Source organism: Macrosteles quadrilineatus, unplaced genomic scaffold (assembly GCF_028750875.1).
Source record: "Macrosteles quadrilineatus isolate MER2022 unplaced genomic scaffold, UCM_ALF_1.0 Scaffold_4__1_contigs__length_99947679, whole genome shotgun sequence".
In the NCBI taxonomy this organism is placed as follows: Eukaryota; Metazoa; Arthropoda; class Insecta; order Hemiptera; family Cicadellidae; genus Macrosteles; species Macrosteles quadrilineatus.
This window is the reverse complement of record NW_026542597.1, coordinates 52,092,008-52,115,406: the sequence shown is the minus strand read 5'-3', so window position 1 is coordinate 52,115,406 and position 23,399 is coordinate 52,092,008. Positions and strand designations below refer to the sequence as shown.

The window sequence follows — 23,399 nt, the reverse complement described above, 5'->3', positions numbered from 1 at the left end:
TGTAGTTTGCTTGTTTGTTGATATATTTTAGTCAAACTTGTGAAATGTATTTATTTTATACTAAGCTATTAATATTTTACAAAATTCACCCTTTATTACCCTCCCTGTAGCAGCAAACCTAGGTACTCATTAAACCTAATGTTATTTAAATAGGTATAAGTGGAAATCAAATCAGACAAATGGAAATTTGCTTAGTCGCCAGTCTGCAGATTTGCTGCGGCGGGGGCATTATGTATAAATCTGATAGGCTACTTCTTTTGTTTTAATAATCCTGGTCAATAATGTTCTCAGCAACAATGAGGCTAGTCTGTTTAGTACTTTCATAATGATAATTAATTTAATTAATTTTGAACAGGAATGATGAGGGCTCCAGTGACTATGATGCCAATACTGATACAAACTTTTCATACAGCCAATGGGAACGGATGAATAGTACTAAACAGGGTGAGTGCAAAGTCTCAATACACAAACAGCTGATTTTCTATAAAGTTTCAGGTTTCAGTTGTATTTGTTTCTATGTGATGGTGTTATAAATTTAATAAAACATTTAAAATATATTTTTCCTACAGTTACCTGACAAAGCAGGCTTTCTTGTACTGATTTTATCACACAAAGTAGCTAATTGCTGCATTTACTTACTTTTGCCGCACTAATATATTCCGCACACCATTATTCCAACCGAACAACAAAAAACAGTGTGCCTTTATTAGGCACGTAATACGTTTATGGTTGAAAATAAATTGGCATCACTTAAAGCTAACTACGATTAGCTGGTGCAGTGTTTACCATTTCGTTCAAGGCTTGGATTTAACCTAACCTAAAATGTGTTGTTTAGTGTTTGGTAGACTAATTATTTCTATGCTTTATAGTAACTCTAGGAAAAATATAATGTGTAACACGAGCGCAAAGTGCCTTTGCTGCCTTTCTCTCATGTGCATTAAAGTGCCACTTTGCACACTAGTTACACAAATAACTATTTCTTCAACGTGATTTCTATTTGTAAGTCGTGGAGTTTTGTTGTTTATAGATCGGAGATCAGATAAAATGAGACTATACAACTTTTCCCACATTCAGCGAGACAGACTATGGCTACAAAACATCTTGGTCAGCGATTCATCTGATTCTTCCGAAGACGAAGATGATAAACCTATTACAGAAAAAGATCTACAAGAAATGTTGAAACTTCATCTGTATAAAAAGAAGTATAAGAAGAAATTCTACACAAATCCAGACGTAAGTATTTTCAACACCACAACTTGCCTAACATGTTAGGAAGCTTTTCTATGGTGCTTGATCGTTTCAGAATCGTGGATGTTATCTTGGTTCTATCAAACCCATTCAGTTTATATGACTAAATAATAAGTTTAAGTTTTGAGGTGTGGTGTAAGGTTGCACAACATAACATATTGGCCGGAAGGAAAATAGTTGAAGTTAGTTTTGAGGGGATCTAAATAGCCTATGTGTTACTTAATGGCTATAAGGCCAGTGTTGTGATTTTATAATGTGTGTTAATTCTTTAATGATTTCTTATGAGTTAAACAAGTTTCATGCAGCTTTATATGTAGAGGTGGAGATGGTGAAAAGTGACGAATAAAACAGTGTTACCTTTCCTAGTTTCCCAGCTCGGCATTTTTCTTATTGTCTTTGGCATTATAGTGTATTAAATAATTCTTTGATTTTTTGTTTTAGAACCGGCAATATCAGTATTATGGTGCTGGGTTGCTATCAACTTACGACAAATTCTCAGAACATCAGACAAATGTTGTGGGAAACAAGAAGAAGAAAAAAAGTTTTGTCATAAAAAAAGAGCGGATCAAGAAAGAGGAAAAGGAAACATTTAACTATCATGACGAACAGGTAATCCAATGTTTCCATGTTTAAGCTTGAAGTTGGTGTAGATTTCTCAATTTTAACTAACACAAAGTAAGTGTAACCTGTAATAAATTCTTGGTGATAGACATAACTTGTATTTAGTTTTAAATCTATACACGAGACCATTAAACTGTGTTAAATGACCCTTTAGTTCCCATGAAGTTTCTTTCTATGAGATGCCTGCGAGCTGCAAACAGTGTTAATTTTGTTCTATCAACTCTGAACTGAATTTTAAAGCTTAGGTTCATTTTGAAACTCATCCTGTCGGTTCATTATGACTTTTATCATTTTCTGAAAAATTTTAAATAAACTCAATTTTTTTTAAATAAATGCTATAAACTTATAAATTCTAACAAACTGTTTTATGTCAATTTACATCCATGAAATGACACTTGCCTACTCTATCTTCATGGTACCCTAATTGTTTAACCTAGTTCTTGTGATCATTGAAACAAGTTTTCTCATTTTGATGTGAAAACCTTTTAGTATTCCACTTTCCATATTTAAAAATGACCAGCTTTAAACAAATGTCTTTATTTTTACCTCAGGATCGTGACTCTATTTTTGAAGACGGTGGGTCAGATGGCAGATTTAACAAGACTCAAGGCCTTGGGGGTAAGATGCTGAAAAATAGGAAAAAGGCACAGCAACTGAAAAACCCAGAAGTCATGGCGCACAGGAGAAGAAAGATTTGGGCGATAATGGCAAAGAAGGAGCTGGGGAAAGTATGTTTTGTGTCATTGCGTTATTATAACTGTCTTTTGTGTCAAAAAGTGATTTACACTTGATGTCTTTTGTTCTCGTAAAACTTGGATATTTGTACGCTACTTTCTGGGTATTTAAAGACAATTATTTTACTGAAAAAATAGTCGCACTGCAGTGACAATCAGGCTTCACACAGTGTCTACACTTGATGTCCTATCTGTTAATCTAAAGTGAAGTATTTCTTGTAGTATGCCATCATGGTACTTTTTATCATTTAAATCTATTGAGATCAAAACATGTATGAACAGACAACAAGCACTGAAGTGCTCCCTGTCAAATAATTTTTAAACTAAATTCGGTTAAAATACACCTTGAGTTTGTGTCCGTGTCCAAACTGAGATTACTAAACCATCAGTTATTGTTATTGCCATTAGTGATTCTATAGCTATTGCTCTTTTTGAGTATAGCCTGACGATGGAAACTTAGTTTCTGAAACCACTTGTGGATTAAAATAATTTATTATATATTGGCCTGTTTGAACTTTTAAATTTAGTTATACATATCATTATTCATTGCCAATATCTCAAATATAAGTTATACAGTGGAATCTCAATCAACCGCTACTATTTTAGCCGTCAATCTCTGTTATCCGTTGCAGGTGAGATCTGTTAGTAGAGGTTTGAATCATAGTACTGCTAGTGCTAGGGAACCTTTTGTCACTTTACTTATTGAGTGAGTGGTCTAGGTTCAGAGAGCCAAAATCAACAACCACAAAGAAGTGTTAACCGGCTGCAGAAGAGTGGCTCAATACTGCATGAGATACTGGAGACAGAAGGCCATGCAGGTGAGTGTGAAAAATATGTTACATTTACATGCAGTAGTAATTTACTGGCTTCATTAAAAAAAAAAAACAAGTCTCACTGAAAAGACATCTTGTTATTGTAAACTATATAATCTTTTATGTAACATAAAATATTTTAGAAACAACCGCTTAGTGAGAGAAAAAAAAACATTTACTGGATAGCACATTTTGCAAAAGGCTCGCTCGCTTTTAATGAAAATTGGCTGGTCCATATATATGGGATGTCTATTCTATTATCCGATAGTTAATGCCTTGAGTAAGTTAACAAAACTGTAGAAGTGAGTTGTATTTGTCACAAAAAGTAACGATGGACAAAACAAATTCAGTGGACTCGTTTGTAAGGTATATAGTATTATTTTGTTGTTTATAAATATTTTCTAGCAAGGTGAGGTGAAATTATCTTATGACATAAATTCGTTACTTTAAGAAACAAGCTGTAAGTTTATATTTGGGCTAAATTTTCTTTAACTTTGGGTTCTAAAACGTGTTTTATGCTATTTTATTTTTTAGCTTTATGGTAAAAAAAAACCTCCTTTAACTGTATCCTGTTTGTGCAGCGCCATCAATTACAAATAAAAATATCTGATTACCTAAACATTTTTTTAAGTGAGCTTGAAAGGCAAAGATTTAAACTAATTGTTGATCCATATAACACCAAACAAAAGCTTATTAAGGGCATTAAGTTTTAAAATTGATTTTTTTTACATAATAGAAACTTGACACCAAGTTTTTAAGGTAATAACTAGAGGTGCCAAATAATAAATAATAATCAGGTGCCAAATTAGCGTGCCTCACTGTATTGTGGGTTCTTAATGAAGGTTCTTTATAAAAGATTTTAAAAGGTGGAAAGGAAACAAAATGTATGTAGTACTCCCAAAATCTACATCTACCATTAAAACGTGTAGATCACACATTTACTCAAGAAGGGTATTTTTGGTTAAAACTATAGTTAAAAATATTAAATCTTACTATATCACAAACTTTTGTATTTGTAATTAATAAGTATCATCACTGTATTTTTAGTTTGTTCAGTCATTAAAAACTATTTATGATTAAAATTGTTCAGAGCCAGAAAAATATGAAGGAGACAATATGGAGAGCGAAGCGTTTGTCCCGAGAGATGCAGAGCCATTGGCGCCGCTACGACAGAGTGGAGCGAGAAACGAGGCGGAGGATGGAGAAAGAAGCTGAGGAACAGCGCAAAATGGACGTCGAACTCATGGAGGTCAGTTACATAGCTCATAGAGACGGAACATAGGAAATTTGGCAACTATCATAGCATTGGTAGGTCTTAGCATTGACTTGTGGATACTGTACTAATAGTAGATATACCATATCCATACAGAAGAAACTGTGCCCCGATTGATGTAATTGCTGACTTGCCAATGTATTTGTGAACAACCCCTAGGTTTAGTTTTAGTCTGAAGTAATGTAAAAAACAATCCCGGGCTCGTGCCTAGCGTCTCAGGACAAAAAAAAAATTTATTAGTGAACGTTATTTATTATTTTTTTAATTTTGTATAAAAGAGTTCTGAGCTATATGGGCCAGCTTTAACCAATATTTATACAAAAAGAACATAGTTGAATGAGCCATTAAAATACAGTAGTGTGGTACTGTCTGAAATTCTGATTTGGTGGTGTCTATATATTACACTGGCTAAATGAGATGAGATAGGTAGACAGTTTTATATTTATGCTTTTCAGTTTGTGTCAGAATTTATAGACGGTTTTATCTAGTCTCAGCCAAGCCACTGAGGATAGAACTGCAAAGGGTAACACGTCTGGCAGTGACTTTTGTCTGACCAAGTGGTTTAGGCCTAATAAATTGATGGATCATATTAGAAATTGGTGGCAGGGGGGTGACAATTATGACAATTTTAAGCTCTAAAACCCTGAACATGAGCAAACTTGTTTTTCCTTGACAATTATTTTAAATACATGTTTTGAGTGATTTCGTTTATTTGTAGGCCAAGAGGCAGCAGCGGAAGCTGAACTTCCTGATCACTCAGACAGAGCTGTACGCTCACTTCATGTCTCGCAAGCTGGGCAACGCCTCACACGAGGAACAGCTGAGGATTCTCAGTCAGCTGGAGGAGGAGAAGAACCCAAGACTAGCAGCCATCGACGACTACGACAGGTGATAGAAACAGTCTCTTGATTTATTAACTGAAGTAGTAAGTTATCCACATGAGAACCAAACTACTCCAAGGTTTTTAAAAATTAAGTTCACAACAAGTTGAAAGTAGAACCTTGACTAGTTCTACAGTCTGTGTAGCATTCCGTTACTGTAAGACAGTTAACAGCCTTGGTTTTAGGTTATGTACATAGTTTGACTTCATAGGACTTAGGCCAAAATGAGTTGTGGCAGAAAAAGTGTTTGTGCGTGCCTCTCCTAATTTGGGGCATAGACCTAGACATAGTTTAGCCGGTTGGGGGTTGTTAACTATTGTTTACACATCCACTACTGTTGCTTCTATTAAATGACACGGCTGTTCAAGAGACATGTTTGTCAAAAACCTGTTCATAAACTATAGTTACTCGTACTGTCTTTTCACAGTGAGTCTATGAAAGAAAAGGTTAAGCTGAATGTGAAGAGTGCTTTTGAGGCAGAGGAGCAGCGATCTCGACAGTTTGGATCTATTCTGAATGAGCCTGTGGTAGTGGAGGAAGAAAGGCCACAGCCGGCCATCTTCAAGGGGACACTGAAGGGCTACCAACTGAAGGGCATGAACTGGCTGGCCAACCTGTATGATCAAGTAAGTATTGCATCATGTATTATCGTAGTATTTCACCCACCAATAGCCTATAGCAGCATAAATTTTAAAATTTTGTAACAATTTTCTGTCTTTTTACCTTAACTGACAATATGCAGTGGGTTTGGCGGGCTGGGTACCAAGACAGCATTAATATATATGCATGGATATATTATATCCAAAGATCTAAAAATAGTGATTGGTGACCCCAGTGATAATGTAGGGGCTTATCAGCACAAGTTGCTACTACTGAGCTACCGCGTTCGGTTTTAGTTCCTTTTCTTAAGAAGAAGCAGTAGGTTTGGTGATGCACAAGGGGAGTCTTATTTTGTAATTTGGAGCCACAGAGAAACTCTCACTTTGGATTTTGGGGTTATGGCTTTTTCACTAATTGCACCGTACCGTACTAGGTATTAGCATGGCTGAAAGTGTTTTGTGGAAAATACAATTTATTTTTATTATTTTTTTTTTTTAACTTTATTTAATTTACAATCTGTTCAAGTTGAACAATATACCATAAACACTTGTATAGCCTATAATTTGTTTGTGATTTTAATAAAATTGTTGTAGGCTTAAAAACTGTTTGTGTTTTTCAGGGTATAAACGGAATTTTGGCTGATGAAATGGGTCTTGGAAAGACTGTGCAGTCAATTGCATTCCTGTGTCACATAGCAGAAAAATACTGTAAGTACTTAGAAGAACTGTAAAAAAAAGATGCTGGAGTAGACTTGACATTACTGATTTATGATTTTCCATTTTCATTAATTTATCAATAAGTATCTTATCATACGAGATTTGATTTGGCCTAATTGACTTAATTATTTCAACTTCGTAAAAAATTGCTTGCTGATCTCAAAGATATGAGGTATGAGGAGGGTTGGCTCGATAATGAACATTTAAAAGTATTGTGTAAAAGTCTACAATAATTATAAACAAACATGTCCTTATTTTTTTTAAACTGGATTGATTTGCCTAGATAGTGAAAACAAAGATAAAGCCAGATTTAAAATAGTGAAATTTTTTTCTAGCAATGGTTTTATTCAAGTTAATTTTTCAGCGGTTTGGGGACCATTTCTGATCATTTCTCCAGCATCTACATTACACAACTGGCAACAGGAAATGGCTCGATTTGTTCCAGACTTCAAAGTCGTCCCTTACTGGGGCAGTCCTCAGGTGAGCCTGCAGCATCGTTTGTCTGTAAGACAATGGCTGTGTGACACTAATTATTGTCGGAACTCATCATTGGATTTTGTTAAAAAATGAAAGCAATCCCTTTATATTGTGAGAACTTTCATTGTTCACCAAAGACATATTAAGTATGGTTTTGATAGGAAGATCAGCCTTTACTATGTACTGGATGTGCTTCACTCAATATATAGATAAAGGTTGTTGACAAAGTGGTCAGTGTTGGCAAAATATTAACATTTTCTTGACCTTTAGACCATTCCGACTATTTCCCAGTCCCATCTTGGTCAGACATGAGGGGTTCTACTTTATTCAAGTTATAATACACAGCATTGTGACTACCTGACCTTAATGATCTAATGATAATGATGTAAATTTATGATAATGCCTGTCTAATTTCTGATCATGTTGATGAGGAGATCTGATATGACAAGGAAGAATTTTTTATTGTGCAGGAGAGAAAAATCTTGCGGCAGTTTTGGGACCAAAAGGATCTGCACACGCAAGAGGCCAGTTTCCACGTGGTGATTACCAGCTATCAGCTGGTCATAACAGACTTCAAGTACTTCAACCGCATCAAGTGGCAATACCTGATCTTGGACGAGGCTCAGGCCATCAAGAGCACTAGCAGGTGAGGATGCAACTATAGTCATGGACAAGCTAACAAGGACCCAAGGGTTGGACTTCAACCCTGAGTAGCACGAGCCCAACTCCTCAGTCCCCATTATCTTATCCACGAATGTAACTTTACCTGACCTGCAAGGTGATCTTGAATCTTGTAAGTTTCAAGCGTTCCAAGCAATTGGTGGAATGTGAACCTGGCATTCTAGGACAAAAAAATAAACTAACTATTAGCCTGTCTACTACTGATAAGCTTATTATTTTAAAGAGTGATCCAGAGTGATATGTAGTATAAATAAAGAAAACCTGAGCTATGAAACATGTTCAGGTGAAGCTTCTGGCTTCAGGCAAAGTGTTGAGGTCTAGAATGGCTGGTGTGAAATGTGCACACTGAAGTATCCCCTGGTCAATAGGTTTGTCATCCCCTTTTACACACATTGTTGTCTGTTGATGGATCATGCAAATTTTGGTGTTCTTAACAAAAACCTGCAGAGTATTCTTGATCAAACTTTGTTTTAGTTGAAGAACTAGGTTATACAGATACAGAACAGCATGGCTGGGCTGTGAGTTTGCTTTACTTCATCATGCCTACAATGTTTGCACTGACTGTGTTTTGTTTGACAGTGTGAGATGGAAGTTGTTGCTGGGATTCAGTTGTCGTAACCGTCTGTTGCTGAGTGGGACTCCCATACAGAACAGCATGACTGATCTGTGGGCTCTGCTGCACTTCATCATGCCTACAATGTTTGTACTGACTGTTTTGTTTTCTGTTTGACAGTGTGAGATGAAAGTTGTTGCTGGGATTCAGTTGTCGTAACCGTCTGTTGCTGAGTGGGACTCCCATACAGAACAGCATGACTGATCTGTGGGCTCTGCTGCACTTCATCATGCCTACAATGTTTGTACTGACTGTTTTGTTACTGTTTGACAGTGTGAGATGGAAGTTGTTGCTGGGATTCAGTTGTCGTAACCGTCTGTTGCTGAGTGGGACTCCCATACAGAACAGCATGGCTGATCTGTGGGCTCTGCTGCACTTCATCGTGCCTACAATGTTTGTACTGACTGTTTTGTTACTGTTTGACAGTGTGAGATGGAAGTTGTTGCTGGGATTCAGTTGTCGTAACCGTCTGTTGCTGAGTGGGACTCCCATACAGAACAGCATGGCTGAGCTGTGGGCTCTGCTGCACTTCATCGTGCCTACAATGTTTGTACTGACTGTTTTGTTACTGTTTGACAGTGTGAGATGGAAGTTGTTGCTGGGATTCAGTTGTCGTAACCGTCTGTTGCTGAGTGGGACTCCCATACAGAACAGCATGGCTGAGCTGTGGGCTCTGCTGCACTTCATCATGCCTACAATGTTTGTACTGACTGTTTTGTTACTGTTTGACAGTGTGAGATGGAAGTTGTTGCTGGGATTCAGTTGTCGTAACCGTCTGTTGCTGAGTGGGACTCCCATACAGAACAGCATGGCTGAGCTGTGGGCTCTGCTGCACTTCATCTTGCCTACAATGTTTGTACTGACTGTTTTGTTACTGTTTGACAGTGTGAGATGGAAGTTGTTGCTGGGATTCAGTTGTCGTAACCGTCTGTTGCTGAGTGGGACTCCCATACAGAACAGCATGGCTGAGCTGTGGGCTCTGCTGCACTTCAATGTGCCTACAATGTTTGTACTGACTGTTTTGTTACTGTTTGACAGTGTGAGATAGAAGTTGTTGCTGGGATTCAGTTGTCGTAACCGTCTGTTGCTGAGTGGGACTCCCATACAGAACAGCATGGCTGAGCTGTGGGCTCTGCTGCACTTCATCATGCCTACAATGTTTGTACTGACTGTTTTGTTACTGTTTGACAGTGTGAGATGGAAGTTGTTGCTGGGATTCAGTTGTCGTAACCGTCTGTTGCTGAGTGGGACTCCCATACAGAACAGCATGGCTGAGCTGTGGGCTCTGCTGCACTTCATCTTGCCTACAATGTTTGTACTGACTGTTTTGTTACTGTTTGACAGTGTGAGATGGAAGTTGTTGCTGGGATTCAGTTGTCGTAACCGTCTGTTGCTGAGTGGGACTCCCATACAGAACAGCATGGCTGAGCTGTGGGCTCTGCTGCACTTCAATGTGCCTACAATGTTTGTACTGACTGTTTTGTTACTGTTTGACAGTGTGAGATAGAAGTTGTTGCTGGGATTCAGTTGTCGTAACCGTCTGTTGCTGAGTGGGACTCCCATACAGAACAGCATGGCTGAGCTGTGGGCTCTGCTGCACTTCATCATGCCTACAATGTTTGTACTGACTGTTTTGTTACTGTTTGACAGTGTGAGATGGAAGTTGTTGCTGGGATTCAGTTGTCGTAACCGTCTGTTGCTGAGTGGGACTCCCATACAGAACAGCATGGCTGAGCTGTGGGCTCTGCTGCACTTCATCATGCCTACAATGTTCGACTCTCACGATGAGTTCAACGAGTGGTTCTCAAAAGACATTGAGAGCCATGCAGAAAACAAGACCAGTATTGATGAAAGTGAGTATTCATCTAATGTGTCTCTTACTTGGTATTTAAAGGTATGTTGTTTTTACCTCAATTTGTTTTATGTAAGTAATTTGGTATTCTGATTATTTCTCTCATATAATTAGATATTTTTTCTTTTAAGTAAACATAGAAAGAACTCAAAGGTCATGGTAATTTACTATTTTTGGAAAGTGATTACATCCAACATGGTTTTCAATACTGAAGTCAAAAGGTTGTTGCTACACAAGGTTGTTTATTAAGTTTATCGACTATAACATTATATGGGTCTAAATATTGTAAAGTATCTCTTGTTTGTTGCACTCTTCTATAAATGCTTGTGTCTTTTTGTAGGACATTTGTCTCGCCTGCATTTGATCCTGAAGCCCTTCATGTTGCGCAGAATCAAGAAGGACGTTGAAAACGAGCTCTCGGACAAAATAGAGATTATGGTCTGCTGTCCCCTGACTACTCGGCAGAAGGTGCTCTACTCTGGTAGGTGCAATACAACTGTCAAACCGATCGAACATAGTTGCTATGACTCTGGGACATAAATTACCCTACTTGACTATTTCCCCCAATACCGTTTAACCCAATAAATCGTTAATATACTAAACAAATGATGGTTAGACTATAATCTTGGTGGGATTTACATTTTCTTCTGTAAGGACAGTTAAAAGGAAGAGATTTACCAAATGTTGTTATTATGGAAACAGACAATTGAGTTTAGATTTATTTTAGGTGATACATTGAAATTATGTCCATAAACATTCTTTTATATTATATTCTTGCACTTTTGTTCCATAGGCGTCAATAAGCTCTTCTATTATTTGAAAAATAAGTTTCCTACAGTATTCAAATGTTAAAATGTTGGTTGAATTACCATTTACCGGTTTTGATAACATTATAAATTTTGTTACAACAGCTTTGAAGAAGAAGATAAGAATAGAAGATCTGCTTCACTCGTCTGGCCCATACCAATCTTCACAGAGCATCACATCCAGTCTCATGAACTTGGTCATGCAGTTCCGAAAGGTGGGTGTGCGAACCAGCTGACACTAACATTATCAGTAGATAAGACCAGTCAGTTTTGTTTTTAAAATTTTGTATATACCAGAAGTAAACAAATTGTATCTGCTCAGAGTGAACAACACGATTTAAAAATGTAACCGCAGCCTGACTTGTATTGTTGACTAGGTTTGCAACCACCCCGAGCTGTTTGAGAGGCAAGAAGCCAAGTCTCCACTGTGGACGCAATGTGGGGAGAGTCTCTACGTTACACCTAGACTGGTGTTTGAGGAGGCAATGTTACACAGAGCTCTGCCCAGCACAGACCATCTACTGTACAACTTGCTCAGTATACTACACCAGCAGTATGTGCACCAGTCGCTGTTCTCAGGTGACTCTACAGCCTTCAACTGCTAATACATTAGTGTCGGATACATTTGTTAATGTATCCACTGTGACAAGTGATTGATCTAAAAAGTAAATTCAATGTCAATAAAAGTAATCTGATAAATACCAACTCAAGTTGAATCATTCTTTATAATTTGGTGCAGAATTAGAAAATTGGTTAGTCTGATGAAATTCATTCAAATAATTGCTACTCATATAATGACCTGAAAAACAGTTCATTCTTTAATTCAATTAGGTATCCTGAATTTGTTATTCAAAGTAATAAAAAATGGATGTTGATTAGGCCTATTTATTTAAGTGTTTAGCGCTGTCATTTAAGTGGAAAAATGTAAGTGTAATTAATGGAATAAAAAGAAAACTAAGTGGTGCGGACGTGAACCAGGGTATTTTATTATGTTACACACTCACTCACTCACACACTCATTTATGGCCGTTAAGCCCTAGGCGGGATTTGGCTGCACCAACAACTGCTCTCCATCTCTCTCTATCTTCCGCCTCTTCCACCGCTGCCCCCACTTCTCTGACGTCCTTGGAGACACTTTTCCATCATCTCTTGGGTCTTTCTAATGGTTGTTTTCCTTCTGGCTTTCCTATGCTTGCTTCTTTTAATAGTGAACCCTGTTCTCTCTGTATTGTGTGTCCTTCTATATATCAAGGTTAATTTTGAATATGAAGTCAAAACAAACAACATCCAACTATATGATTCCAGTGATATTTTTTTTCTGTTCTCAGAAAATGAGATTGATTGCTCTGACTTCTTTGGATTCTCTCGTCTTATTGGACTTTCACCAGAAGATGTGTTCCAGTTGACAATTGGTGGTCTTTTAAATAGGTAAGTTGAATAAACAGTTGTATTTTGTCTTTCATAAGCAAAACAGTAAGGATGTGATTCTGTGATTTAGCGGTCATTTGTTCAGCTGGTAATGCGACAGACTAAAAGTAAAAATCCATGAAACTTCATTTTATCAGTACAGTCTTCTACTACACCGGCTCACCCTTTAATTTGCTGGAAACGTTCTTCAGTTATTGAGGAACAGAGATTGGCAACCTCTTAAAAAATAACAAAAGAATTTGAGTTTTGGAATGTTTGAACACAGTCTACAACAAGAACAAATTCTGTACAACATTAGAGGGGATATTAGTTCTGAAAACTTTGTTTTATTTGTTTTAGTGTGTACTTTTAAGTATTTTCGTAAGCAAGGTAAGTGTACTGTTCAACCTATCTACTAAAAAATCCTAACAATCTGGTCTAAGGTTATGTTACAGACCATAGACGGTGAGTTTAGCTGATTTGCTGGTTTGTTCCAGATGGTTGAGTCTGGCGGAGGAGGTAGAGCGACGACCACTGCTCCGCCACAGACAGGTGTGGTGGGAGAGGACCAGCGGAGTCAGTGTGTTGGTGGCGCCACGGAGCACCACTGTGCCCTCGGAGCTGGTGTTCACAAATGCTCAAGGCCACCTGTGTGTGTTCGCCCACAACACCGTCACACTGCACAGCACGCCCGAGACTGTGGAACATAGAGTGATGAGATGCAGGAAGCTGGCACCTCAGGTGAGACATGCCTCAACTAATCTAGACATCATAAACCTCAATTCCCAACCAAATAGATATTTATTTTGTAACCTACTCCTCTTTATTAATGAATTTCAAAATATGAATTTACTTAAATTAGATAATAAAATTACAATAAAGTTACAATAAAATATATTTAGGTTCTATAGCTATTACAATAATCTCATTGGGCTAAGATAGTGAAATTATATTTTGGTTTAGGTTTTTTTTGATGGGCTAGGCTAGTTAACAATTTGGAGAGAAAATTATCTTAATCTAGGGGTTGGTTCGTGCCGGGTATGGAATTCTGATAGGCTGATTAACTTAATTTATACAGTACTAATATAGGCTAAATAATATGAGATAGGCTAATAATGAGAATTAAAAAATTTAGGCTATAAGTTCTTAATTTGAAAGTCACTTGAATTTAGTCAAAATTCACAATGGTGTGATGGTGGTTGTAAATTGATGATGAGTTTTTGAAGTGTTAATTAAAGTTGATATTACCAATTTTGTTGAATAGTGATTTTCTTCTTTCTTTATGTCTCTTTATATTCAATATTTATATGTATTCTGAATGTTAATTTTTACTTTTGGATATTTAAATCACTGGAGACTTGGCTCCCACATCCATCTCTCTCTATATCTTCCACCACAAGCACATTTTCTTCCTTTTCTTTAGCTTTCCTTCCAACAATTACTTCACACCTGGACACTGGACAGTACAAAAGAAATATTTCCTACCTAGACACTATTTAATTTTAGAATGGTATTTTTGAATATAGTTTTTTCTTCTTCACTAATTTATATTTCATTAAATTTAAATATTCTTCTTGAAAATACAGTAATTAATAAATATTAAAAGTAATTTAGCTACAATTCACATATGAGTACATTCATGTTTTATCTCAATTTATATTGCAAACCAAAACCATACCATATTGGTAATTATTGTGTTAACAAAATTTCTTGATTGATATAATAATGTCCATGCGACTGTGGGAGATTTTCAATATTTTTCCGCGATCGTGGGTGATGATGGTAATGCTCACACGACTGTGGTCGAGAATAACCGAGATTGCAGAATACAATAACAATGTTTCCATGACCACAGAAGATTTTCAGGATTTCGCCGCAATAGCAAAAGACGATGATGTCCTCACAACCACGGGATGTGTTCAGAATGTTGTCGTGATCGTAGAAGACAATGATATTCCAATGGTATTCCAGGTAGAGACAGGTGCCTCCACTTCCAATGACAGGGTGTACCCAGAGTTCCCTCATGTAGAGAGACCTCCCCTAGTGTTGGAGTGTCATCCTACACTGCTGCCGAGGTTCCTGTACGACACCCACCCCAAGGTAAAGAATTTATTATTATTTTTCAGTAAAAAATCCACTAATGAAATATAGTATACTTGATTAAACTATCCTCTTGAAGAGGCAATATATCATGCTGATTGTGTTGTAAATTCAGTGTGTGCTGTCATCTGACTAATATTTTTTGGGGGAAGCTGGGTTTACTATCCTTTCTTTCTTAACACATTCCTAAGCCATGTGCTCACTTGTTCTAAAAAACTAATTTCAGTGAAAATCGAGAGATTGTTAAAATGACAATTGAAATTTTTGGCACTGTGATACTTGCCAGGTGGAGGCTAAGACATGGCAGCTATACAGCAGCAGCCGACGTGCCGCCTGGTGGCTCCTTGCTCATCAGCAGTGCAGCACCAGGCAGGGCCTGGAGTGTGTGTGGTACGGCAGTCCACGACTGGCGCAACATTACCTCACAGCACCACTGTGCTTCCAACCTCCACAACTGGGCGGACTGGCAGCCGTCACACCTCTAACTGGCTGGTCTCACATATCCATACCAGGTACTGTAGCCACGATAATCAATACTTTGTATTAATGTAGTTGTCTTAAGTTAAGACATAAAGTTAATTGCTCTGTCAAGTAATTTGTTATGCGTATTTAGGGTAGAAATGTATTTTAAAAAATGCCAAAATCAAAATCATGATAAAATAGTCATAGTAAAAGGGCTAACTATTTCTAGGCCTACTTTAGGAAACGGTTAACAATGAACCAAGTTTTTTGATCTTATCTTGAGGTGAATGTTGTATCTGTTGTATGATGCTCTTCCATTGATAACATGAGATTTACAACGATAACATGCACTTAATACTTTAATACTTTTTACAACATTGATGTCATAGATAACATTCTCAGTACACTAAGCCAACTAGTTCCTATCTCATTGATATTTGGGAAACTAATGTCTTCAGTGCACTGCCAAGTCTTTGTAGATCACTGATGTTTGTACTGTTAACAGACAAGGAGACACTAGTCACAGACTGTGGCAAGCTGTTTGTGTTGGACACATTGTTGGAACGGCTCAAGCAGCAAGGTCACAGAGTCCTCATCTACTCACAGATGACACGTATGATAGATTTGTTGGAGGTACAGTATAACACTCACTTTTGGATCTCCGAGTTCCTTATGTTAACTTTTACCATCGTTGTCATTTGAATAGTTAATGCACTTTTACAACTTGCATAAAAAAATATTAACTAAAAGAGCAGATTCAATCATTTAACTATTCTAATTGTACTTCATCCATACCGGTTTTTAAGAATATAAAGTCAAAAAATCATTTTGGTCATCGAGTTTTAAGCCTAAGTATCAATGAGTATTTTGATGGTGCTCTAATTTTGAATTGGATGAAGAATCACTACAAACATGTACTGTACTATGTTTTTTTGCATATTAACACACTTATATTTGGTTATTTGAATTTTTTCCAGAGGTCTCTAATGTCATCAACATATTTCCAATGTAGCCTTTTAAATTAGATCATTATATTTCAGGAATACATGTGGCATCGCAAACTAACATACATGAGGCTTGATGGCTCTTCCAAGATATCTGATAGAAGGGACATGGTCGCTGATTTCCAGGCTAGGTAAGTCTTGTTAACTCCTTTCAGTCTTTCCAAGTTTGTAAAGCAAACTGACCATTGAAACAGTCTCAGACAGAGTGTTGAATTGAATGTTAACATTTACAAATTGTGTGTTCCAGAACAGACATCTTTGTGTTTCTCTTGAGTACAAGAGCTGGAGGTCTCGGCATCAACTTGACAGCAGCTGACACGGTATGGGACGAGCTTTATTTATCAATAAAATGTATGCTTTGATGTAAAAGTAAATACATACAGTAAAACCCAACTTAACTGGGTTTCATGAAACCAGAACCCAGGTTAACCGGAACTCTTTTGGCAATCCTAAGAGTGATAAGGGTTTGAATCATGATGACCTCCATGAAAGTCACTGACCTTGCACTTTTGTTTTGACATAGTACATTGTTGTTTGACAGGTGATATTCTACGACAGTGACTGGAACCCCACAGTGGACCAACAGGCCATGGACAGAGCTCACAGACTGGGCCAGACCAAACAAGTGACAGTCTACAGACTCATCTGTAAGGGAACTATAGAGGAGAGGATACTGCAGAGGGCCAGAGAAAAGAGTGAGGTGAGTTATATAGAGATTTGAAACATTGAGATGGTTATTGTGGAGAAAATTTTGAATAATTACGTCTAGAATACCCAGATGCATTGCATATTAGGAGCTAAAGAATGTCCAAAGGTGAAAAGGAACACCAAAATTGTAGGAAATATCTGTACAATGTTTAACAGCACACTGTTTGTTCTCAGGATGTAAAAAAAGCAAAGGTGGATTTTGTATGACTTATTGGTTTTTAGAGTGTAATCCAATTTAACTAGATTTCTTTGGATGTCGTGTTACTGCTTGTATTTTAAAAGTTTCAAATGCCATGTTTGACTAGTTTCAAATTTCATTATGTCAAAAGCAAATCTAAGTAGGCTCCTGTATTTTATGCTCAAACTATACTTTTTTGGTATAGTAGGTTAAAAATAATAAGTGAAATTATGTAATAGTTTTTGTAATGGTTATAATGAAATTTTCAGATTCAGCGTATGGTGATCAGTGGTGGAAACTTTAAATCTGACACTTTGAAACCCAAAGAGGTTGTGTCCCTACTACTGGACGACGAAGAAATCGAGAAAAAGTGTAAGAATATATCATTGTGACGATCCTGCATCTTTTAAATTTTTATTCTCTAGATCAACTGCAGCACTCCTTGGAGTTTCTATTATAAAATAAATAGAGCTCAAATTATGTTTCTAACCCCATTATTTTGCGTTTTGTGTTATTTTTGCTGTCTCAAACTATTTTTTGGCCCATGGTTTCCTTTCTCTTTCTTCCTGAGTGTGTATACTATTTATAGCTATTTACATTACAAGTGTAGTAAGAGCGTTTTTACATCACGCAGGTGAATGTTGTGCAACGAGCGGAAGCGAGTTGCATAATTTACTTAAGTGATGTAAACACGCTCTTGCGTAACGTGTAACGTACAAGATTTTACCTGACCCGACAATATTCAGGAGGTTACGAGCAATATGCTTCATTATCAATTTCACTCATCTTCTAACAGTAACGTTCATTTACAAACAAAAGCTAGGTTAGGAAAATTCTTCAAAGCATAACAATAAAATCCAAACACACAGCTGATTTCTAGCGTTGAACGTCGTTGGCTCCATAGAGGTATATTTTTTAAGTTATCCACTCAATGTTATTTAAATGGGTTTCATTACATCACCGAGTGAGTTTTTTTCAACTTTACATCACTCGAGAAGTAAGGAAGTTGTATACATCACCCTTGGGATAGGGAAGTTTAACATGGCGGTTAAGTAAAAAAAAAATAGTAGTATAGAGTATACTTCACCTAGGCTATATTAAACCAGGCAAATCATTAAAATAAATCTATCACTATTGAATGAATTTTTTGTAACAATAATATTACATAGTCATATTGATTTATCAATACATTTTAGATCGCCAGAAGCAAGCAGAAAGGAGGAAGGCAGAAGAGTACAAAGCTGAAAAGGAAAAGGAGAAGGAAAGAAAACGGAAGCAGACATTTGGACCTTTTAAGGTTCTTGTTTTTATAAAATTAAAATATTACTTAATGATAATTTTGTATAGTTTTGTTAAACAATTAATTGAGCAATTATTTGATTGATTACTAAGACTCATTTAATTATATTATTCTTACAATATTTGAATTTCCATTCATCTATATACATGCTTATACAAACTTAATCTTTATTTTTGTTTTCAATAACCTTAAGTAAGCTTTTAAAGTACGTTTGAAATAATTTATACTAAAACAAATCCAAATGTTAAATTTTTTTACAACAATGGTGATTATAGGAGCCAGTGAAACATATCAAGCTGGAAGAAGGTTTTGAAGAAGGGTTCGATTCAACTCCAGCCAGTCCAGCACAGAGTGAGGTGAGTCTGTTTTAACATTCCTCTGTTCTTAAAAAGTTACTGTCTGCAACTATTGATATTAGTTGATAGTAACAATTACGTAATGCTCTGACCACTGATGCTCTGTACAGGCCAGCGGTTTCTTGGATGACACTAGCAGTGATGCTCTAGTGGTGGACGTTGATGGACCTTCCAATGACGTCTTACCACCAGGTATGTTGAACAGTTGATCAATTTAATTTAAGTCTAATTAGTAAGGAAAAGCCCTAGTGTAAAATTATCTGGTTGTTATAGGAGTCAATTTTAATTTTTGCCCTCACAACTCTCTGTGGTTCACATATGTTTGACACGTGTTCTACAAATTGACTAAAGCTTTCACAAACAAAAATGTGTTATGGCAGCAAACCTGCAACTTAAGTTGATGTTCGTGTCCCCATTGCTATGGGATTGATCATATACCTCTACTAGAGATATAGTTGGTTTGCCACCTCAATGTGCTGTAGACCTAGTGACATGACTATACAGAATTACTACAGTATTATACAGACAATAAGCAGTTAATCCTTAGTAGCACAATCCTTTTACATGGAAGGGAACTAAGTAATTTGAGCTGTCAAACAATGTTTTGTTAGAAAAACTTCCCTAAGAGCTGGCAGTCTAGTTGCTGTGTATGTGTATGCATGGACGCATGGTTATACAGTACAATTTAATTGGAATATATCCCTCAATTGGTTCAATCCATTTCATATCATCCAGAGTAAAAAAATTACATCTGATGAATTAAAAATTATAGCATACAGTTACAAATTCCTCCAGAAAACCAATGTTGGACAAAACAGTTACCCAAATGAAGCAATTAACTTTTTCTTTTTTTTTGGTAATTGTAGGCAAGTAACAAGTAAGCACTTTTGTGCATCTGTTTACTTCTTCACTGAAAAGTGAAGTAATTCCTTTAAAACTTAAAACTGTACAACTTCCAAGATCAGTGTAGTATAATTAACTAGACAAGTGTGTGGGTAGTTACTGACGATGGTTGATGTTCCAGTGAGGAGTCATGGGTCCAAGAGAGGGAGGCCGAGGGGTTCCAGACGAGGAGGATTGACTAGAGGAGCCATCCAGGCCAGCTCCATCAGTCTGGGTATGCACACTCATTAAGTTAACCAAGCTCTTAAGTCAAATAGTCTGTCTCTTGGTCAACATTGGCAAAGAAAGCTCTAGTCCAAGTAGTGTTGTAAAGTCGTAAATATTAAACACTGATGCACTTTATCCAGAAATCACAGGGTATCAGATCATTAATGCCAGTGACTAAGTGAATATAGTGTGTAATCAATGTGGGTATTGTTATGGATAGAAGATTTTCTTACCACCCCATTGAGCATTAGTAACTCTATATGTACTGTCAGTGTCTAACAATAGTATATTTCATCACTAGGGTGTAAAGTGACTTGTTTCAACCCGAGCTCAAGTTTCACTGGTGAGGCAAAAAACCGAGGTCGGAAAATGAGCAAGGGTTGAAAAGACACCTTTTGTCGGTGTGATGAACTATATTTTTTGTCATATTGCAACATTATTTAACAAACCAAGTTAGAAAACGAAAATACTTTTAATAAGAGAACCTCTCTAAACGACTTTCAACTTGTTTTCAATTTTGCTAATGCAAGTAAGCAGCTGTTTATTAAGTGATTCAATCATTTTTTTCTGTTTCTATTGTGTTGTACATTACTTTATACTAATCGATACGTCAAACTATTGACAAGAATGCAACAATAAACTGCAGCCGATTTAATCCACCGATAAATAATTTTGATACATGCTATTTCTTTCAATCAAAGTTTACAACAGCTGACTTTTACTCCCTAGAGACAAAAAGTCTATTTATTATGTAGGGAGTAAAATAGCTACTTTAGACCCGCAACGCATGTATTAAAAACAGCTGTTTTTGCTGCAGTAAGTTGGAAATGTAGGATATTTTCTAGTAAAAAAACATAATCCTGAATATATTTAATAGATACATAATTTAGGTCTATTTGTTTTGGAAATGTTCTGACTATTAAGGTTTGTTTCATTAGGATTTTTATATTTTTGTGGCTTTGTTGTTAAACTATGACACCTCGTATTAAATAACCCTGGAAAAATTCCCCGTGCAACAATATACTAAGTGAAGGATATTCATTTCAAGGACCCAGGTTTCAAGGATTTTTGTGAAGATAACAATACCTTACCCGAGTGACCTGAGTTTACCTTACCTGAGTTTGGCTTACCTCGGTGGGAATTAATCCACTCAGGCACATGAAAAACTAAACTTTATACTTCACATATTCCAGTTCTTTCAAACAGCATTAGGTTCTGTGTGTTGTGATCTCTCATACTCAGGTAAGACTACTTATGGCTATCCTCACATAAACCTGTACAGATTTACTCGGTGATTGTTGTAATTGTTGTATGTCTTAGGGGTGCAAGGCATCAAAAGAGGGCCAGGGAGACCTAGACTACGACCCTCGGGGCCGGGACACGTTGGAGGGCGAGGGTCGCCACGGCAACGTGGGCGAGGTCTGGGGACGACTACCACCACCACTGCGGCGCCAACATTCGGATACTACATGCAGGACCTGGAGATAATGCCACTAGACAGAGACACTAGTTGAGATTTGGAGTAAACCATCATCATCCACTGAGAACCAACTTTGTATAACCATTGTGCTTGATTCAAAGGGCTTTGTTTCACCATTGCCCTTGGTTCAACAACCTTTGTACATTACTATAATCTACAAGTACTTTTATATATACTTTTTTGACGGTTTTTGTCCTATCATTTAAACAAACATTAGTGTTTAAGTATTGTGACTTCTTTTGTAAAATGATCATTGTAAATATGTAATAAAGAGGTTAGATTATGTTGTATGCCTGTGTAATTTTTTTTACAGTTAATGTTGGTGGAAAAGAAAGTTGTATAGCTGTGTTGTATGTAATTTTGGATTCTTGTACATGTTGGAATATAATTAATTTATTGGAATTTTATTATTTTGAAGACTAATTTTACTTATCTTTGTTGTATACTATAGATACAGCTATCATCTTTTTTGTAAGTTGCTATCCGCTGAAGTTTTTTTTGTCTTAACTAATTATTTTTTAAGATCAAGATCACTTTTACATTTTACATGTCTTTTTCTTATTTACTAAGCTTTAAAAGTACATTTCAAATTTACAATTTTTTTAGAGTTCAGATAAAAAAATAGATTAAGATTGATTTTAAATAGTGTATAGTTGCCAATAATGTGCTGTGCATAAATAAATTTACTATTATTGTAGTCATAGATGGTATGTTTTTTTATTACTGTTAATATTATGATACCGTTTTTAATAATCGTTTTTAAGCTTGTGAAATCTTAAAAAAAGTTAAAAGTTAAAAAAGTAAGATAATATGAAAAATTATATTATATAACTTATTAAAAAATAATTCAAGGGAAAAACTAGTTTTTGAGCCTTTAATATTATGAATCATTAAAAACATAACACTAGTTATCTTACCATACTAATGTTGTATGCTCTGTAGTCTCATTTTTTGTAGTTTCATGTTGAACACTTGTTTATAAAATATTCATATCTGATAAGCGAATTTCCCTATAGGAAAGTAGCTATTCTCTTAGGTGGCACAATAAGACTTAGGCTCGGTATCGATGTACTTTTACATTTTGATGTCCCCAGAGGCCAAAAACACTATTTGTTCAATTTGTTATATATGTGTGCGTGAACACAATAACTTGAGTAATTTGGGTCTGATATTGATGAAATTTGGCTTGGAGGTGTAGGGGAATGAGTTCGGGAATCAGCAAGATCGGGTCTTTGGAACAGGGTAATTTGGGGTTTTGTCTGACATTTTCAAAGATTTAATAGATTTTTTCAAATTTTCACCTTTAAGGCGTTTTGTGTAAATGCAAGGGTCTGGGGTAACAGTGTTTCCGAAGGCTATATTTCACATAGAATCAAAATTAGGGCATCGTTTTGAAGAGAATTAAATTATCTAAAATATGATGGCTGCAAAATGTTTATTATTGTACCACAAAGACTGAAAATCTTCTACTGAATGTAGACGAAAAACGGCAATTCTAAACTGCTTTAACTTATTATAGAATTGTTACTTTAAAATTCTAAAACCAGGATCACATAGATTGTTCTTTGTTCTGTAAAACCCCACTCATTGTTTTATACTAGCATGTATGGGTAGTTTACAAAGGCAGTTGCCGTGAACGTCTGCAAGCGCTTCTCGGCGCTGTTCAATGGCTCAACATAGCTACTGAAGCCCGAGCTGAGGTAGAACGTACCCTTAACACTTCCCAAGCGGCGGCTGATCCTACTCCCTACGCAATCATAGTTTGGTTGAGGTTAAAAAATGTATTTTGAAATTTTGTTAAAGTTAATTATTTTTTATTAAAATAATTTTTTACAAGTTTTATGACCACAATTGTTGTAATATATACGTAAGACGCTCACTAAGGAATGCATTGATCCGTAATTATATGTCTAACGCTTGTAATTTTTTTTAGAGTAACATTTATTTTTGATAAACTGTAAAAAAGAATGAAATAAAAAA

The 23,399-nt window shown here is 36.3% G+C and overlaps 1 protein-coding gene across 1 annotated transcript in view; it reads left to right on the top strand.

The window, feature by feature from the left end:
- LOC128991982 (chromatin-remodeling ATPase INO80) overlaps positions 1-23,399 on the top strand; it is a 29,163-nt gene extending 5,764 nt beyond the window's left edge. The window contains exons 3-31 of the mRNA XM_054415304.1: positions 356-444; positions 1,028-1,233; positions 1,690-1,857; positions 2,421-2,597; positions 3,323-3,421; positions 4,506-4,664; positions 5,407-5,576; positions 5,997-6,195; positions 6,789-6,876; positions 7,250-7,365; positions 7,833-8,008; positions 10,307-10,509; positions 10,849-10,989; positions 11,420-11,529; positions 11,692-11,893; positions 12,643-12,742; positions 13,219-13,462; positions 14,693-14,821; positions 15,108-15,333; positions 15,789-15,916; positions 16,324-16,418; positions 16,535-16,607; positions 16,829-16,987; positions 17,443-17,545; positions 18,370-18,470; positions 18,749-18,829; positions 18,940-19,021; positions 19,854-19,946; positions 21,260-23,399. Of these exons, the coding sequence (XP_054271279.1) occupies positions 356-444; positions 1,028-1,233; positions 1,690-1,857; positions 2,421-2,597; positions 3,323-3,421; positions 4,506-4,664; positions 5,407-5,576; positions 5,997-6,195; positions 6,789-6,876; positions 7,250-7,365; positions 7,833-8,008; positions 10,307-10,509; positions 10,849-10,989; positions 11,420-11,529; positions 11,692-11,893; positions 12,643-12,742; positions 13,219-13,462; positions 14,693-14,821; positions 15,108-15,333; positions 15,789-15,916; positions 16,324-16,418; positions 16,535-16,607; positions 16,829-16,987; positions 17,443-17,545; positions 18,370-18,470; positions 18,749-18,829; positions 18,940-19,021; positions 19,854-19,946; positions 21,260-21,453 (4,111 nt within the window). The 3' untranslated portion in view covers positions 21,454-23,399. The remainder of the gene's footprint in view (positions 1-355; positions 445-1,027; positions 1,234-1,689; positions 1,858-2,420; positions 2,598-3,322; positions 3,422-4,505; positions 4,665-5,406; positions 5,577-5,996; positions 6,196-6,788; positions 6,877-7,249; positions 7,366-7,832; positions 8,009-10,306; positions 10,510-10,848; positions 10,990-11,419; positions 11,530-11,691; positions 11,894-12,642; positions 12,743-13,218; positions 13,463-14,692; positions 14,822-15,107; positions 15,334-15,788; positions 15,917-16,323; positions 16,419-16,534; positions 16,608-16,828; positions 16,988-17,442; positions 17,546-18,369; positions 18,471-18,748; positions 18,830-18,939; positions 19,022-19,853; positions 19,947-21,259) is intronic.